Source organism: Corella eumyota, chromosome 1, assembly GCF_963082875.1.
Source record: "Corella eumyota chromosome 1, kaCorEumy4.1, whole genome shotgun sequence".
NCBI classification, from domain to species: Eukaryota; Metazoa; Chordata; class Ascidiacea; order Phlebobranchia; family Corellidae; genus Corella; species Corella eumyota.
In genome coordinates this window covers 11,961,164-11,980,433 of record NC_137490.1, presented here as the reverse complement: position 1 = coordinate 11,980,433, position 19,270 = coordinate 11,961,164, and the positions used below count along the sequence as shown (strand labels likewise).

Sequence of the window (19,270 nt, the reverse complement as noted above, 5' to 3'; positions counted from 1 at the left end):
AGATTTGACAATAATGTTTTCATATTCATGTTTAATTTATTATACTTAAGTATAAAATATAAAACACCTAATTCGATTAAATACCAAATCAGCCTTCTATATTTTTATATAAAAAATCGATAAATAATTAGACACTAGATTATGTAGGTAAAAGACATGCGAATTTTAAAATTACGAAATGAATTAATAAGTTGATTGTAAAGGCAAAAATAAACCACAGCTAGTGTAAATTTAAAAGTTATTTTACTTTACCAAAATTGTCAACTTTTTTTAATTTATTTTCGTATTTAAAATTTGGTCGTTTTGTTCGCCATTCCGTCACGTGACAAGGTAAGATCGATTGCATTTTTATCAGGGTGGCTATCTTCGCGAAAACACTTTGTATGAAAAGAAACAGAACGGCGACCTGACACCAATTGTCCTACGTCACAATCAAAGCCAATTTCCGTCTGATGACTTTTTTTTCGAAGCGGAATTCTTTAATCGTTCGGCAAACCGCGGACCTTTAGGTTGCAGAGTCGCCGCTTTTTGATTTTCTACAAATTGTTTCGGGGCAAAATGCTCGGATTTCAAAACAGGCCGACTGCGTGTGTTCTTAAAATTCACAACGGTTCACGCGGCAAGATGGAAATTTGACAGCCTGCTTGTCTTTGAAATGAAATTATGATGTACTGGGCTTCGCGGTACACGTTTTTGAATGTAATTTCTTATCTGCTAACTGGCCAAGAAGTCGGCGTTTTCTGTTTAAAGAATGAGCTCATCTTAAATATTACTTGGTGTTAATGGACATTGAATGTATTTCATTGAGGTAAAATCGTTTCTTTAATGTATTTTACTGAAGTAAAATCGTTCTTATCATTGCTCATTTTGACCTGGCGCCGCTAATGCAACATGCTTAAAATTGTTGCTTACAAAATATGTCGAAATAATTATTAATGATTGCAACAATAGCTTAATTGGGTAAATTTAGGCGATTTTTTAATTAAAAGCAAAACTACTTTGCAATTTAAGTATGCGGTCTTATCTTACAAGACAACTTAAAATGGCAGAAAATGGGCCCATCTTTCAAATCATATAACGAGCTTGTTATTTTTAAATTGTGTTTTTTTATTTTAATAGTTACGTTTTTGCAGTACTAATCAACCGTTTTAAATATTGTTTGCAAGGATATTCTAGTTTAGGGCGTTTTTAGGTAATTCATTTAAACTGTATTTGTTTCGACTTAAAACATAAAGTCGTAAAAAGCTGTTTTAATTTTAGATTTAGTCGCACCAGTTTTGTAAGTTTTTTTTCTAAATAAGTTCGTCAGTTGTCTAAAACTTTGTTAATTTAACACACCTGTTTTGGTTTGTAATTAAAACAGATTAGCGCGTGTTTTCTATCAAACTAACATGCAATTATTATGTTGTCCTGTCGAAAAATGTAAAGAATGGTCTGGCGATAACCGGTACGATCCAAACAAGACTACGATTTAATATTTAACAGAGAAAATTGACATTAAAGTCTGAGTTTATATTTATAATTTTAAAAGTTTAATGGAATGTGATTTTTTTAAATGAGTCGCTTTTTAATAGTTTTTTTAATAATTTGAGGCTGCGAAAAAGAGAGATCATCCCACGCGTCTCTAGAAAAAGGCCAGCTTTTTTTCTTTTTTTTGCAATTTTATTGACTCTCTCAATTTTGTTTAGCTCAATAAACTATTCAAGACCCTGGAATTACTTAACATAGGAAATTTTAAAGAAGGACAGAAGATAAAGGTAGTATATGTAATCAGGTTGCAAGAAAATTCAACCATAATGTGCTTATCTACTGAGCCGAGCGTATTAAAGGCCAAGAAACGGACAAAAACTTCCCGAAGCACTCAAATAAAGAACTCAGCGTCAAAAAACAATAAAATAATTTTAAAAAGTTCTACTGGACTAAGTCAATCTATAAAATTGCTTAGCACAAAAACAGTACAAGAAAAAACTGTACATAGACTATTTACTCGGCAATATAAAAAAGAAGCGATGTTTACGTATCGACCCCGGGTCCTTTACATCTTGCTAGCGGGAATTTTCTTTTTCGTTTTACCGCCAAAATTTTCAATTTACGCCGAGGCCACAAGTAACCAAATGGATGTTATGCAAACTCAGGCACCAGCAAGGCCGACAACTATATCCGGAGAATTTGCTCTGGATGTAAACGATGAAGACTTGTTTTCTATTCACGACCCTTGCAAAGCCAGTAAGTAATTTTTTTATATAAATAATTATATACATTAAATCTGATTTTTAAAATATATTTTAAGGACATTTTAGGGCGTTTAAGAATCGTATATTGCCTATAAAACACTACATGACTTAACTTATAAAAAAGATCATAAAAAAGATTTATGTTTTTGTGACGTCATAAATAACCGTGAAATTTACCAATGGTGTTATTAATCTTAAATATGAGAAAGGAGTTTCGGGATTTCACAGCGTCGAGTGTTTTCGTGGCGTAGGCAAAAAGTTTATGCGAAAAAGTCACGTGACCAATATCGGTAAAAAGTCCGAATAGGTTGTAAAACTTGAGAATTAATTAACTTTAAGGACTTGTGTTTAATCTCTTAGCAAACTAATTGCGCTCGAACTTCTTCTTTACCTTAACCTTACCGCTAATCCCAAGTCTCAATAATCTCGCGTGGATTGTGACGTAACATTAAACCGTTGCGTGACGTAACAAGTTAATTATCGCGGGCCGATGACGTACCAATTAGAGCTTCGCTGGTAGAAGCGCGTGTTTGTTTGGTTAAGGTGCTAATCGCTCGTCTTCGCTTTGCCGAAAAGTTTTCTTGTTGTATTTTGATGTTAACTTGATTCCCTGAGCTCGGAAACTCGCGACTTCGTTGCACGACGAAGCTCCAAGAGTTTGTTTTGATTTGGGATTGCGGAAAAATTAGAGAAGTCCGCGTGAAATGTTATTACGAGTGTTGGTCATCAGTAACATTGTATTTGTATCTCTAAAATTTTATATATTTTAACCATTTTTTTATTTTATTTTTTTTTTCATTTTTTTTTCCATATAACTTGATAAATTAAATTTTTTTAAGAATTAGGCTGACTTTGAAGAATTTATAAATTAAGTCGAAAAGAATTAAGTCAAAAAAATTAAATAAATTGTTGTGTCAAAATTCAGCCACCACAGCAAGGATTTTATTTTATGCTACGTTTGCAGAATATTAAAGGGCAAATTCCAGGTTTATTATTAAGCGATTTTATGTGTTCTACTTTAATATTAATGACTAAATCCATATAAGATTGTTTTGTCTCTTTCGATAAATAATAATCACTCCTTAATAGGTATTTATAAATAAAATTTTAAATGCCCTTGAATAAAAGTAAAAAAAAACTATTACTATTCTTTGATTGAAAACAAATCTGCGTCATTTTAATCCCACGTTGTCCCCTGAGAGTTTTACGACACATCAAATATTCATGCGCTTCGAATAATTAGCCGCAAATAGAAAAAGCAAAACCGAAAGGCTTAATTTATGATGTTTTTCGTAATAAACTGCTTTGCTTTAAATTCGGCACAATAAAAAATTGCTAGTTACTTTTTTGCGGGCATTTGCGACTAATGTCAAAGGCTAACCTTTTATGAACTGACCGGAAGTTTTATACAACTGTCTTTTGTCTTACAACAAATCAATTACAAGCGTTAGCCATTGTTTCTAGCAGCCAATTCGATTCTATGACGTCACTATTGTTTTAGAAAGCTGACAAATTTTAGATTTCTTTGTTGATATAAAATAAAAAGGAAACAGTAATTTAATAACTTTAATCAAAAGACATTTGTTTGATTACAATTTTTTCTGTGATGGTAACCGCCAAACCGGAAATACTGATTTTTATATTATATATGATATCTATGCCACAACAAGTCGACCTTGTTCTTTAAATGACACGTTACTACAATTTGTAAGCACTCCAAGTTAAAAGCATTGTCACTTTGATTTCGGGGTTTAAAGTTATTGTCTTTGCTTATTCACAATGAAGTCGACCGTGAAACCTCTATTTTAACTTTTTTCCTGCTTCGACGTCACAAATTTAGATAAAAAAAGAAGAATAGTTGTTTGTGTTTTCTTCCGTAAGTGACTTGTTATAAATATAAAACCTGCGAAGCGCGAAAAAGTGAAACATTATGCCGCGTTTAATGACCAAAATATTGGCCGCTCTTGATTTTAAACAATTTTTCTGACATGATACCTCGCCGTGATAAATTTATATTGCTTTCATGACGTCACGACTAAGTGTGGGTATTTTTGAATGTTTATTTTTACTGAAAAAATTATAGCAATTTCGAGAGGGTAATTACAATTATGTGATGTCTTTTATTGAACATTTGAAATTTTTCAAAATCCACCCCAAATGCAGTTTTCGACCGAATCCTAGACGCCAGAAGTTCATTTGTCTAATAAATCGATTTTGAGTCAAATATGACTTGAGTTGTCACTCAAAGTAAGTTATGGATGAGTCAAAACATAAACATACTAACTCTAACCTCTTAATATTTAAAATATAATAAGGTATTTGTTATTAGTTTGAGTGTGGGCAAATATTTATCTATTTTAAAAGCAATGAGTTACATTATCACAGCAGTGTGATGTGAATCATACAAAATCAATTAACTTTCAATTTATTTCCAAACCTGGAACAAAATTAAATATTTACTTTATCGGGCGCCTATTTTAGTGTTTGTGGTTTAATTTGAATATCTTATTCATGACTTTTGTACGATGATCTATTTATTTGAAAAATGTAATTTTGTTTTATGTCGTCGTAAAATTATGTGGTAAAATTTTTAAAGGGGGTTTAAATTTTTAATCAAAATTACATTTACATTTCTATGTGTTATATAACTTTTGATTTTATTTTGGAAAACTCAAGCAAAACTTATGTTTTGGATTTTTTTTCTTTTTTTAAATAAAAAACTCCTTTTATTAACTGTAGACGTCAAAAAATCTAAAATGTAAAGAATTTGCGCTATCACGTATTCATAATTCACAGTTGTCAAAATAATCATAATTTATCCCACCTGCGTTGAAATCAAGTTTGATTGACAATCTAATTTCGCGTTTATAATTTGATCAACTATCCTACTAATTTCTCGCTTAAAGCTTTCTGTTTAAACGTACCGTGCGCAAATGAGTCACGTGATTTCCAGATTTCAATGAAAAACACCAATAAACAACACGTTGACTTTTTCACCTTTTTGATTAGCGGAGAAAATGCCCAATCGCCATTTTTTATCAGACAGTCTTGCTACCGATGTTTTTGTGTTTATAGTTACATTAAATAGGACAGCTAGTGAGTAATATTATCTTTTTTACAGCCTAAGCCTTTAGAAAACAATGTTGTTGTGTGTCCCTTACATTAAACAGTTATTTTATTAATAACAGACGCAAACAAATGTTTTTTGTAAGTTTTTAGTTTGGCAAATAAGTTATATAATATCTATTGCCAGCATCCTATTGGATTCGGATATTACCTTGTTGCATAATGTCATTTTATGAAATAGGAAAATTTTAAACCACGTGACTCATTGATTTAAAAAATTTTTCGTAATTAGCATTTTTTAAACCCCAACTCTCTAAGAATTACCTTATATTAGGACATTTGGCATATCTTTTGGCTTTGTCCCTTTTAAAAATAAGAAATTAGTGCTGTTTAGTTAACTAATTAGAAATTAGGCATTTATATTGGTATACTGCTAATAGGCCATCTTTTTTATATTTGGTTTTATGCTGGGTATTTATCTTATTTATATTAACATTTATGTAGGATTTTAATTCTCTAAGGCCACGAGTTTTACCACAGTTTAAACGCGTGGCAAATGTTATCGTCTTTTTATCAATATAACAAAAACGTTTCTACGGCGCCTTTTCCTAGCCGTTCCCCCACACGACCTACGAAATATTATGACTCTTGTTTTCGACGTGTTTTGATAGTTTAGCGCCTTAACTATCGTGTATGTATTTCTAGAAAATCTTAGTACGCGATATAAGGCTTATTCCGGCTTTAATATAACTCTAACGTTTCCGCCTTTCGGATAGCATATTGTTATTGCCCAAGCAAATTATAATCGCAATATCTTGCTGGGTTTTATATTCGTCAGTGAAGTGGGCTTAGACACTAAGTTTTTAGTCTTTTAAATTCGCTTATGCAAACTTGGATATGTTAATGACGTCATAGCGACTTATAATGGGTTGGATGATTTGCATCTATTCAAACAGGAAGTTGTAGGTTTTGAGAATACAGGATTTCATGTGTCATTAAATAAACTTGAACCAATTTCAAAAGTTTGATCGAGCTAGGGGTTGAAGCCAAATGAATCATTTTTCTTTCGTGATGCGTTTTTTAAATCTCAATAATTTATAAATAACCGTACAATTTTATTAAAAAAAATTTCAATTTGTTACACTTTAACAATCTTATTTTACAAATTCTCTATGTTTTAAACATTTTTGTTTATAAGTATTTGTATAAATTTGAAAATAAAGCAATGCAGAATTTTCCCTAAAAAAATGTTGCAAATTCAGGCGAAAATTATAGCTATTTTCGATTTCGAAAACCCAAATACACATACTTGATTTTTGATTTTCTGTAAAAAAAAGTCGGTTTACCAAAATTATGGCCTGTACAGCTTCTGCGCGTGTATATCGCGTGTCAGTTTTGCCCATCCCTGTAATGAAGGTTGTATTTTATGTCGCTAAACTTTTGTGGCATATTCGATTTCCGGGTGACCGCAATACACTATATAATTCAAAAAATTGCTCGATTACGAAAATGGCAACGCCTTACCCTAAAATGGTTCAGCCAATTTTTGTTTTTACCCAATGATGATAATGAGCCCCACAATATGACGTCATAAAAGAAATTTAAGTGCCATTGTGACGCTCGCTTCTAATTGTGATCACATCCTACGACGCTTTCTTTACCCTTATTTCGGCCAGCTGTCAGTTTAACAATATTCTCACGCTATGGCCCCGACCATAACATTTCATTGACCCATAGTGTTATTTTGTGACCCACTTTGGGGTAAGGTGTAAGGTCCTGACACCCCAAACGTGCCAGGCATCGCTCACAATGCTTTCTATCGACTGTATTTGCCTGACCTGACCCCCCCCCCCCCACTTGTGACTTTTATTTTGATTTGACTTCTTTTTTGATTCACACGCAATTTGACGTCGCTTTAAAAACACATCGAAGGTGGCAGCAACGTGATTGAATACAAATTTTCTTTTTATTTATTTACGGCGTGCGTAATTTTAGATACAACTTTGCGGGCAATGGACGGAAAACGTGTTTTGTTACGGGGGTACAAGTGAAACAGTTGAACAGGGTAAAACCCTGCGGGTTAACCTAATAAAAGCGTGCAAAGATGACAGGGAATGAATGGTCCTAGATCAGGGGTGGGGCTTACATTGTTGCCAAAACAAACATTTCACAACATTAGCCTAAACAATTATCTTACATTACCAACAGTTTTGTAGCACCAAATATAGAATTTTGTGTTAAGACGAATAAAAAATAAACTCTCGTATAGCTATCTACATTTGGAATGTTACTTGACCTGAATTGGGCTGTTACAAAACAGCTATACAAGTTAAAAACAGTATTTAGTTAACTACTATTTCTAACTCAAACTTTAATCTAAATTCCCCAAAATCACAGGTTGCGTAACCTGTCTTAAAAAACGACAACCAAGTGTTTTTGGATTGTGATAAATCGCGCGCTGTCCGGGAAACAAGCAGAAGTGAATAATCGTTGTTTTGTTGTTTTAATCCTAGCACGCGTACGGCCCGCTTTTAAGCCGTCGAAGTAACGAGGTCTATTGTTCGAATCTTGTTAGGTGCTTAGACGGCACTTAAAATTGTCATTGATGTATGATTTTTATCATAGCTTACTTGTAAACGGGAATTAAGATTTTTTTAGAAAAATTGTTAATTAAAATTCACGATATATTGCTCAGAAAGTTTTTAACCTAACTTGCAACCTGTGGTTTTCCAATTATTGTGTTTAAACCCCGTAAACTTAAACTTGTGTGCTTAAAAGCATATAATTACCTGAAATATATTTTCAAGGCAAAACTATACGGTATTAAATTTCTCTGTTTTAAAACCAAAATTTTCAATTTTGTAATTTTTTTATGTCAAATTCGCGTAGATTTTAAATTGCGGTTTTGCATGAATGTCAATAATGTCTAGACACTTAATAATATTATTTAATATTCCATATTTAATCTATGGGAATACACTGGGTATGGATTTTTATAAGAAGTCATATAAAAATGGCGTATCATTTTAACCTTATATTAAAAGGCCCCAAAGAAAAAAATCGTTTAAAAATGTTTTTGTTTATTTTTTAATTTTTTTCAGGAATGTTTTTGGGTGATATCGCTTTAGATGAAGAAGATGTAGAAAACATCTTCGGAGAAACAACAGAACACTTTATCGACAGCGTGGGTCATCTTCCAAAAAACGCGCCCCTTCCAACAAACTTTTCATCGACTCCGGAAGATCGAGGACAAGACAAAAGAAGAAGGAGAAGAAGAAAAAATAAGAAAAGAATCAAAACTGTTCCTTCGTTTTTACGGACTACTTATTCAAACAATAGAAGTCCAAACTCGGAAAAAAATAACTCCTCTTCCAAACTGGATGTTGAAAGCTCTTCTACACTCCAGGATAGGCCGGAAGACAATGTGCTGGAAACAGGAATTCCAAACTTGCAAAGAATTGCGGATGAGATTGAAAGAGAGGTTGAGAGGAGAAGAGGTAATTCGGGAGAAGGAAGAGGGAAACGTAGAAGAGGAAAAAACAAAAGAAAACGAGGTAAATAATAAGAAATAAAAATTTTATAAATATAATTAAGAAGTGATAAAAAAAAATTAAAAATATGAATTTTATTTTCTCTAAAGTCACCATTTTAACCAAAAAAATGTTTAACTCATGCTGCTTTCTCAATTCTATTTCTTACGTTATATACAAATTATTTTCTAGGTCGCAAAGGCAGGCGAAGAAGAGTACGTTATCGAACCCGTAACCAACGAACTGAAGACGTCCACAAACGACTACGGAGAGCGGCCACGTCGCGTGCCGAAAGAATATGGCCACACGGTGTAATACCATATTATATCAGCTCGAACTTCACAGGTGAATAATTGTATTAGGTTTTGCGTCATACCAATTACTTGCGATTTTAAGCTTGTCTGCCTATGTGTGCTGCGATTTGGTATTTACATAACAACAGAAATAGTTTGTTGTCTGTCAACACAATGTGTCAAAGTTAGGTCGAATTTTGTGTATATTATTTCCACAACGCTTTTTAAAAAAGCCAGTTTTTTTGTAAGGCCTTGTTCAAGAGGCATGTCACTTCTGAAAAGTTGTATCAATCATCTATAAAGAACACGTGCATATTATCGCGGTTAATTTGTGCAAGCTTGTGCTAGTTAATACAGAAACTGTTTCCAATAAGAACCTTAGATAATTTTTGGCTAGTCGTACAACAAATCGGTAAAAAACTATATTTCCTTGGGAAAGCATTTAAAATCCTTTTTGCGAATGGGTCTAAATTAAAATTTTAAATCAGGGACTTGGCATAGTCTATAAACTTTTAACCCTATAAAGACGAAAAGCTGATATTTTTATTTAATTTAAAGCGCTTGACTTGATAAAGAATTTTTTGGCGCATTTTCATTGTTCTGTAGACTAAAATGGAGGACGTTTTGCTTGTTTGCCATCTAATCTGTAATCTAGGTTGACCACAAGACTAAAATTCTGACATTTTTTGTAGATTTAAGGTTTTTAAGAGCCAGGTAATTCTATTTTGGAAGTTTTTGTTCCCAAGGGTTTCCGTTTGCAATTTATGATATTAAATATTGCAACAACATTTTAAAATACGTTTTAAAGGCCTACATTTTGATAAAGATTTTTTATAATCTGCTGACCTAAACAATGTATGTGTATTAGACCTAATTTATTTTAAAAATTTATTGAACTTAGAAGTTTATAAACTCGTGATAGCGAAACGTAAACATATGGATTCTCTGGATCAGTCTCGGTTTATCTTCGCTTATCTGGGATTTGCGTCGTTAAGCATGGCTTATACAGTCACCCGTCAATCAATTTTATTTATAAGTCTGCCTGTCATTGTCGAACACGTGATACCAACTTAAAATTTTTCGAATTTCACTAGAAAACTTTATCAGTCAAAATTTATTGCAATAATAATTTTTTAAGATATTTTTAATAATATTACAATAGTTTTACTGTCAGATGTCACATGATTATACTTAGTATATTGACTCAAAGAATAAGTCATTATAATGCTGGATTTATGCAAATACGCTATATAAGTCTCATAGATTTATCTTTCACACTCGCGCAGATAATTTAAATTCCATTTGTATTGCTTGCCGTGTAATAAAGATTTACGGTGGTTTAAACTCTGAGCATTAATTTCACGTGTTCTGTAATTCGATGATCTAGCCATAACACAATATTTGGACCCCCCAGTTTATTAAGTTTTAATTATAACAAGTTTTTATATGTAAAACTCGAAAATAATTTGAATTTTTTTATAAGTATTTTTTTTCTTAAACTGTTGTAATTTTTATTGGATGTCACTAATAAACAATTGACATATCTTTGCCTTGTAACCTTACGTAGATTTGAGGTCTAGTTAATGGGTCAATACCTAATTAAAGTCGGGTTGTGGTTTTAAAGATTAGACACAAGGTCTAGTCTAAACGACTTATTTTAAGTTTATATTATCTCTTAATCTTTTGTTAATTTAGTCCCATATAAAATACACGTTTTAGTTTACGTTTATTGATTTGTTCTGCTTTTAAAATAGTGATTTGATACATATGATATTTTTACCTGATATACATTATCACACCTGGCCGACATAAAATATTTTTCGATTTATTGTTCTGTCATAAGATTAAGCAAGTCTTGTAAGTTAATTACCTTTTTTAATTTACAACGACGTATTTTTCAATAAATTATATACTCGTTAAACACAGCTTGTGTATTGTCAACATACCTGATTTATTGCTGCTAACATGACAATTTTCTTGCTTAGTATTAATGCGGATCCGACTGTTTTGTCTTATTTTCTAATTAACACGTCATGATGGTAATTACATGGAATCTCTTTTTGATATTTTTGTATAACATTTAATTTTATTACCATCTAAAACGGATATTTTAAATAGGTTTGGTCAGAGATTTATTGATCTATTTAGCACAAACGTCTTTATTACAAACAGTTTAAAATGCTTTAAATTTGCTTAATATATTTAATAAAAAGTATATCATTATAAATTTACTTTACATTTTTTGGGTCACTATTTTTTAATATATGTTTTAGTACATTTACTGTTACTTTTAAGCCACTCTAGAAACCTCTGAATGCCACTCCCGTTTATTTATTTTACGCGAATGACGTCATTCGTGGGTCTAATGTCAGAAACCCAAACGCAAAACGCCATACTATTTCTGTCACAAAAATATTTGAATTTCTATTTGTTTATTAATTTTAGATTTTTTACATCTCTAAAGGTTTTTAGATAAATTAAATAAATTAAAACTGTGTTTGATTGTTTAAAAAAGTTTAATATCAGTTTAAAAATAAACTGGTATGCTAAATAACGTATAGTCGAACTTTAAATGTGGGGTGTATATGTCATGTCAATATATGTCAGAGTTCGAGTCATATTGGGTTGTTGTAGTCATAGTTCGCTCACGTGTTGGCTTTAATTGTTTTAAATGTATTTCTGATTACATCTTTACTTTATTGCGTAAGTAAAATAAATTTGTTGCCAATAGATTGGGATGTGGTTTTATGTATTGTATTGTTTTTTTGGTTATTTCTTGATCTATTGACTATTTATCTTGTATTTCATTTTTTTTGTTTGTATAATTCTCTATTTTTTAAAACTCTATTACTCGTATTAAGTTTACGTGTATTTAAGATTTGTCTAGAAATTTGAAAGTTTTTACGCTTTTGTATAATTAAAAATCGAAAAATGCTGCTTGGGTACTTAAAAATAATTAATCATCACTTAAGTTCTACCTAACCTTTAACGTTTATCACAGTATATAATCTTATAATAAACTAACACCTAAACTACCTTATTTAGGGTCGCAACGAGCAATGTTTAAACAAGCAATGCGTCACTGGGAAAGCCAAACTTGTATAACATTCATCGAACGAACAAATGAGGATTCATACATCAAATTTACCTACAGACCTTGCGGGTAAGATTTAAAAGATATAATGTTACATTTCGCGTTTAAATTTTAAATATCACGTTTTAATGGCCAAAAATGGGAACTTGTGCAGTGTAAGCCCTAAAGTTTGTTTTTACTTTGTATCACGTAAATCTTTTAGACGGAAGACAGACTTGAAAACGGAATTCCGTGGCATTACCTAAAAATTAAGTTAACTTATTTAAATATAAAAAAACGTGTAGTGATCTTTAAAGTTATGTTATTTGCCTCTAGATGTTGCTCCTATGTGGGGCGTAGAGTTGGCGGACCACAGGCCATTTCGATTGGTAAAAATTGCGACAAGTTTGGAATTGTTGTCCATGAACTTGGTCACGTGATCGGCTTCTGGCATGAGCATACCAGACCAGACCGAGATGAACACATAGAAATCATATATAAAAATATTCAAGAAGGTAAAACACTTTTTAGGTTTAAACAACAGTTTTTTTTGTTGTAGATTTAAAACTATTAAAATATTGGTAAAAATAGTTTAAGCTTTTATAAAAAATTCTACTTTAGTTGCTCATTAGCGCCACTTAACGGTTTAACTTTTAGGCCAAGAGTACAACTTTGAGCAAATGGATGCGAGCGAAATTAACTCGCTTGGAGAAAAATACGATTATTACAGCATTATGCATTATGCAAGAAACACGTTTAGTAAAGGTATAATTAATTTTCAAATACGATATTTTAATTTACTTACAAGTATTTTAAATCAGAATTATAATTTTATGATTTTTTAAATGTCGTTAAATCAATAAAACATTATTTACCTGTCATTTTTGTCGCTGCACAATATATAAAACTGTCAGGATTTATGTTAGTCTGACCATTAGACTGACCCTAATGGCCGTGCTAATCCCTTACTAAAGCCTTCTATAATTTATGACGTTTCATAATTAATGAGAAGCCCGCCATGCGAACTCACTTCAACGGGCAAAATAGGTTAAGAAAATATATTATTTATTTGTATAGACACTGGTGGTTTTTATAATATTTATCTTTAAAGCATTGTTTTATTTGTTTAATGACCGGAATTTTATCGGATATTGACCCATATTTAATGTTTGGTTAAATTTATTCTCTTTGTTTTAACAACGGAGAATGTCTGGTCTTATTAGCGTAAATATTTTTGTCATTTCTGTAATTATAAAACCTAATAAATATAAACTTACATTTTCAGCTAATTTTCGGAAATATTAAAACTTTTAAAACTGTATTAAATAATATTTTAAATTTCAGGTATGTTTCTTGACACCATAAGACCAATGATCGACAGCGAGACTGGAGTAAGGCCAAGTATTGGACAAAGAGCTCGGTTAAGCGAGGGGGATGTTTCACAAGCAATGAAATTATATCATTGTCCCAGTAAGTATTTTTTATATTGATTTGGTTATAATATAAAAAAATATATATTTTTAATTACACTAACTTAGAAGTTTTATTTAAAATTTATTTTAAATAGATTGTTTAAGTAAATTGTAATACTTAAATATTTAAATTGAAATACTTAAAATATTCTTTTTATATTTACCGCAAATAAATTCTTCTTTACTTGTTATAGGCTGTGGACACACTTTACAGAGTACAACGGGTAATATTACTTCACCCAATTACCCCCAATCTTATCCCGCTGCATCATCATGTGAATGGAGAATCAGTGTCACTCCTGGTGAAAAAATTGTCATCGATTTCACAAACATGGATATTTATCGAAGGTAAATGTTATTATTTTTTATTTTTCAACTTATATTTAATTTATAATTTTTGTAGTTTTTACCCCATATTTTTTTTAAACTTTTAAATAGTCGAGGTTGTTGGTTCGATTACCTAGAAATTCGTGATGGACATTGGCATCAATCACCGCTTATAGGTTTGTATTCGTCTAATGTAAAAATAAGAAGTTACATCACATTTATATCAAGTCCATTTTGTAAGAATTTAACGATAAACTAATATTCTTTATAGGTCGTTACTGTGGAAGCAGCTTACCTCCTCAAATAGTCTCAACCGACAGTCGAATTTGGATGAAATTTAAGAGCTCAAGTAATTATAATGGGCGAGGGTTTAAAATGAACGTAAGTTGAAGTTCAATTGTTTAACATTATGTCGCTATCTATTTAAAATGAATGTGTTCTATACAGAATTTATAATACATTTTATTATTAAATTTAGTATGAAGCTGTATGTGGAGGCGACATTCGTAAAAACTCAGGTCAAATTCAAAGTCCGAACTACCCTGATGATTACAGACCAAGCAAGGAATGTACTTGGACGGTTGTGGTTGACGAGGGATTTCAAGTTGGATTATCATTTCAAGCTTTTAAGGTTTTAATTTTGATATTTGAAAAAAATAATGTTACAATTAAAATTATATGAATTGTAAACTACTATATAAAACAAACTTAATTGGCATGCATTAACAACGTGAAATTTCCATATAACAATTTCATAGTTGATGAATTCAAATAAATAACTAAAAATTTGTGAATTTGTAATAGGTTGAACGACATGATACGTGCTCGTATGATTACTTGGAAGTAAGAGATGGACCAAACGAGACTTCTGATTTGCTTGGAAGGTTTTGTGGTTACAATAGACCTGATGACATCAAGTCAACTGGCAACACCCTCTGGATCAAGTTTGTTTCTGATGGTAGGAACTTCAACAACAGAACTAAATAATTACTTTATTAAATGTATATTAAGCAAGTGTGCACACTGTTAAGTCATGTTTTTATTTTATTAGCATCAGTTAACAAAGCTGGATTTGCTGCTTCGTTTTTCAAGGAAAGAGATGAATGTTCAATGAACAACAATGGAGGTTGTCAGCAAAAATGTATCAACACTCTCGGTAGTTTCAAATGTGATTGTTACCCTGGATATGAACTCAGTAGAAACGGAATGTGAGTAACTTTTAATTTAAATTAGTTAATAAACAGTCAAAATATTAATCCTAGAGAAAAAATAGTTTTGAAATACCACAAATACAAGATTAAAAAAATAAATAATTTTATGTTTATATGATTTTATAATAGGACTTGTGAGGCTGCTTGTGGTGGATTTGTGACGACTTTAGATGGGGAAATAGAATCTCCCAACTGGCCAAGAGAATATCCAACCAATAAACAATGTATCTGGCAAATTGTTGCTCCTCCCCAACACAAAATAACTATTCAATTTGACAAATTTGAACTTGAAGGAAACGAGGTTGGTGCAGTAATTTAATCCCGGACTGTGAAATTTTAAACTAGTTTGGTTAATTACTAAAAGTTAAATAGTATTAAGAGTAATTACACCTTGATTAAAAATTGTAATTTATTTAGACAATAAACTTATGTGAAATGTTTGAAATTTATTTACCGTATAACTAATCAAGTCTATATATTTTAAGGTATGCAAGTACGACTACGTCGAAGTAAGAAGTGGATTATCTGAAGATTCCAAATTTCATGGAAAATTCTGTGGAAATCAAATCCCGTCTATGATTACGTCATCTGTCAATCAAATGTGGATCAAATTCAACTCGGACGACACTGTTGCCAAAAGAGGTAATTTGTTATATTCGAGAAGTTGTTTACGAAACAGTATATGGTAATTGTGTACAAGCAGCTTTTTGCTTTAGCGATTTGATGCTATTTTATACATTTTAACCTAATGTTATTTAAGGTTTTCGAATTCGTTTTACGTCGGACAGGGACGAATGTTCTGAAAGAAATGGTGGTTGTATGCACACTTGTACAAACGTGGTTGGTAGTTATACTTGCTCCTGTAGAAACGGTTTTGTACTTCATGAAAATGGACATGATTGTAAAGAAGGTAATTTCATAAAAGTTTTTGTATTAAATTGTTTGTAGGCTAGTTTATAAAGCCTATGATGTACATTTATTGTTTAAAGTTGGTGGAGTAACATTTGGATTTTTTATTTTTAGCCGGTTGTGAACATACTATTACATCTCATGTTGGAGAACTGACAAGTCCCAGTTGGCCAAATAAATATCCAAGTAGAAAAGATTGCACGTGGCATATTTCGACAACCGAGGGACATAGAGTAAAACTAGTAAGTTTTTTTGTTTAATAAACTAAACATGTTTCAATAAACATTACTGACTGTTTATTAAATAAGAATGTTTTGGTTAGGTTAAAAATTACCAGTATGTTAAATATCTGTAAATATTTGCTTACAGCTAAAAGTTAATGTCAAAAGGTTGTGCGTGAATTTTACATATCGTATCACGATTTTATCAGAGTATATCTTGTTTTAGAACTGAGTCACGATTTAAAACGGTGTTATACACGTTGCTAACAAATATATTACGACGTTTTCTTTTGATTATTATATCAAACGTATATAGATTGACATGGTAATTTTAATTAGGGTGCTTTTGACATATATTTTCTATAGTATTTAAAGTGAAATTTAGGGATTTAAATAACGTGTTAAAGTTTAGGAATTTTGTTCGTCAATTTACTTACATAAATTTGCAAGTAAAAAAATTGCTGTTTCATTACCTTTTATTATTTTTTTAACATAATTAAACACGACTAATATTATAGGTTTTTAATCAATTCGAGCTGGAACATCAGCCAGAATGTGCATACGATCATCTAGAAGTTTATGACGGCTCTGACAGCAACAGTGTGATACTAGGTCGATATTGTGGCAGCAAAAAGCCTGATGCAATAATCGCCAGTGGGCGCCATATGTTTGTGAAATTCTTTTCGGATGCCTCAGTACAGAAACGCGGCTTTCAAGCATCTCATACAACAGGTTTGTTAACTTAACTAGGTCTTATTTTTTATCCTAAAAAGAATTTAAATTTTTTTGGAATTACGGAAGAATAAATATGGTTTATTGCCTTGATTTTTAGATTTTTTATTTTGTAGCCTCAATTTTGCTTATTGAAAGTCATTGAAATCCTAAATTATATTAAAAAACGTTTTATTTTTATTTTACAGTATGTGGTGGAAATTTAAAAGCAAGTACAAGAACACGTGACCTGTATTCTCATCCACAATATGGAGACACAAACTATATCAGTGGAAGGGAGTGCGATTGGATTATTACCTCAACTGAAGGAAGTGGAGTAGAACTTATGTTTACTCAATTTGAGGTAACTTATTTTTTTAATTCTAAGCTAATATACACCTAAGCAAATAATAGTTTTTTCTTAAATGGTTGAACAACTAACTTTATATTGTAAAATTAGGGTAAATATTACTCAAATTAATGTTGTTATTAAATTATACAATTTATATTATTTTAAACTTTGATGTTACAGCTTGAAGAAGAGGGTGACTGCAGTTATGACTTTATAGAGGTTTATGATGGAAATTCCGACTCTTCTGTTCGATTTGGAAGGTTCTGCGGGGAAGATGTAAGCAATTGCTGTGTTTGTTAATCTTCCAAATAATTTATTTATTTACTTATTTATAAATATTTGATTTTTTTTTGTAAATTGTTATGGCACCTACAAAAAAACATTGTTCCATGTATAAATAAACGCTTATATAGCCTAACAAAAGACTAAATAGAATGCTTGTTACAAATGCTTATATGATTGTTACCTATTGATGCTTAATTTATCTTTGACTTTTTTATTTAGGCACCTGACACCATATTTTCATCGGGCAACTCTTTGCTAGTTCGATTTCATTCTGATGACACTATAAACAAAAAGGGTTTTCGAGCTAAATATTCAAGCACCCAAACCCAGGAACCAGTTAACGTTCTACAAGTCAACACAACGTAACAATGTTAGTTTATAAATTAACTTCATTAACGATGACGTCATGAGGTTTTAAAAAACAAAGTGACGCGTGCCCGCCCATGAGACGGGGTAGAAATTACTTGAGGAAATTCTTTAGGGAGTTTAAACAAAATATTTTAGTCCAAATGTTAGACACATTTTTTTGATTGTTTGTGATGTTAAAATGTAGAAATATGACATTTTTTTATTTTTTCTTACATTTTCGTGTTAAAATTTATCCACCGTGTTATCCAAATCGTAATATTTATATATATGTACACTTGTCACTATGTGGCAAAATAAATCTGTTTGCTATTTCACTGCCTGTTTTTTTGTATTTCATCTCACATAACTATTTTAAACTGCACTTTTTTAATTGCTATTTCTAGTTTTTTTTTAAACAAAAAAGTTTTCACGTTTTCTGTAATTTAAAATTTGCATTGTTTTTTAAACGCATATTATATTCAACTCAATAAAATATACAACAAATAAACATATGTTTTTATATTATGTTTGGTATTTTATTAAAAGGGGTGTTGTAAATAAAAAATAAAAAAAATAACTACACTTAAAAGATTATACACATCTGTCAATCTAAACTAAAACCATAAAATAAATTTCTAAAAAAAGATTATTAGGCTTACCCGCGAGTGGGCGCTACTGAGTAATCAGCTGATAGACATGTCATGCTTTTTGATTTATGTTGTTTTTCTGAATTGTGTTGCTCGCTGATTGATATCACGTGTGCGAGTGCGATAAAATACGTTCGCGCGACTCAAGACGAATTCAAATTGACTTCGTGTTTTTGCAGGGAAGTTAAAGGTAAATTAACCAAATTTTAAAGTTTTGTCTTAACTTTTTTGTTTTACTAAAATGGTTTTATAATAGTATTAATTTTATATTAAATAACTTTGATAATTTGACTGCGCATTTTTCAAAATGTTATAATGTTTTTTTAAGTTCTATTTTTTGTTTTTGTATAATTGCAATTAAATCTTTTTAAATAAAATGCATATTATATTGCACAACAGTGTAAAAGTGCAATTTTATTATTTAATTTTAACAATTGTTTAAAAATGAATTAAAATATTTTGATTTAATATAAATTTGCATACTAGATTAATCCAAAAACCACCTATCTAATGTTTTAGATATTTTGTAAACATTTCTGGCATTAAAAAAAAAATTTAATTTTACAATACCATATATGCTTACATTCACAG

The 19,270-nt window shown here is 30.9% G+C and overlaps 1 protein-coding gene across 1 annotated transcript; it reads left to right on the top strand.

The window, feature by feature from the left end:
* The first annotated feature begins 778 nt into the window (after positions 1-778).
* Positions 779-18,534, top strand: LOC145742892 (bone morphogenetic protein 1-like). Its single transcript, XM_082560734.1, has 22 exons — positions 779-808; positions 1,689-2,226; positions 8,402-8,854; positions 9,023-9,175; positions 12,169-12,286; positions 12,533-12,711; positions 12,854-12,961; positions 13,541-13,666; positions 13,863-14,016; positions 14,107-14,171; positions 14,267-14,376; positions 14,474-14,626; positions 14,800-14,953; positions 15,047-15,203; positions 15,336-15,507; positions 15,692-15,848; positions 15,967-16,116; positions 16,230-16,357; positions 16,855-17,068; positions 17,257-17,411; positions 17,580-17,675; positions 17,904-18,534. The coding sequence occupies exons 1-22, from the start codon at positions 794-796 to the stop codon at positions 18,048-18,050; spliced, it is 3,702 nt and encodes a 1,233-aa protein (XP_082416860.1). The 5' UTR covers positions 779-793; the 3' UTR covers positions 18,051-18,534.
* The last annotated feature ends 736 nt before the right edge of the window (positions 18,535-19,270 follow it).

What these genes read in the sequence shown, in the direction of transcription:
- LOC145742892 (XM_082560734.1), top strand. An exon ending in AAGAAACACGTTTAGTAAAG is followed by an intron (nt 12,962 to 13,540) that starts GTATAATTAATT and finishes TTTAAATTTCAG; the next exon opens with GTATGTTTCTTGACACCATA. An exon ending in GAACTCAGTAGAAACGGAAT is followed by an intron (nt 15,204 to 15,335) that starts GTGAGTAACTTT and finishes ATTTTATAATAG; the next exon opens with GACTTGTGAGGCTGCTTGTG.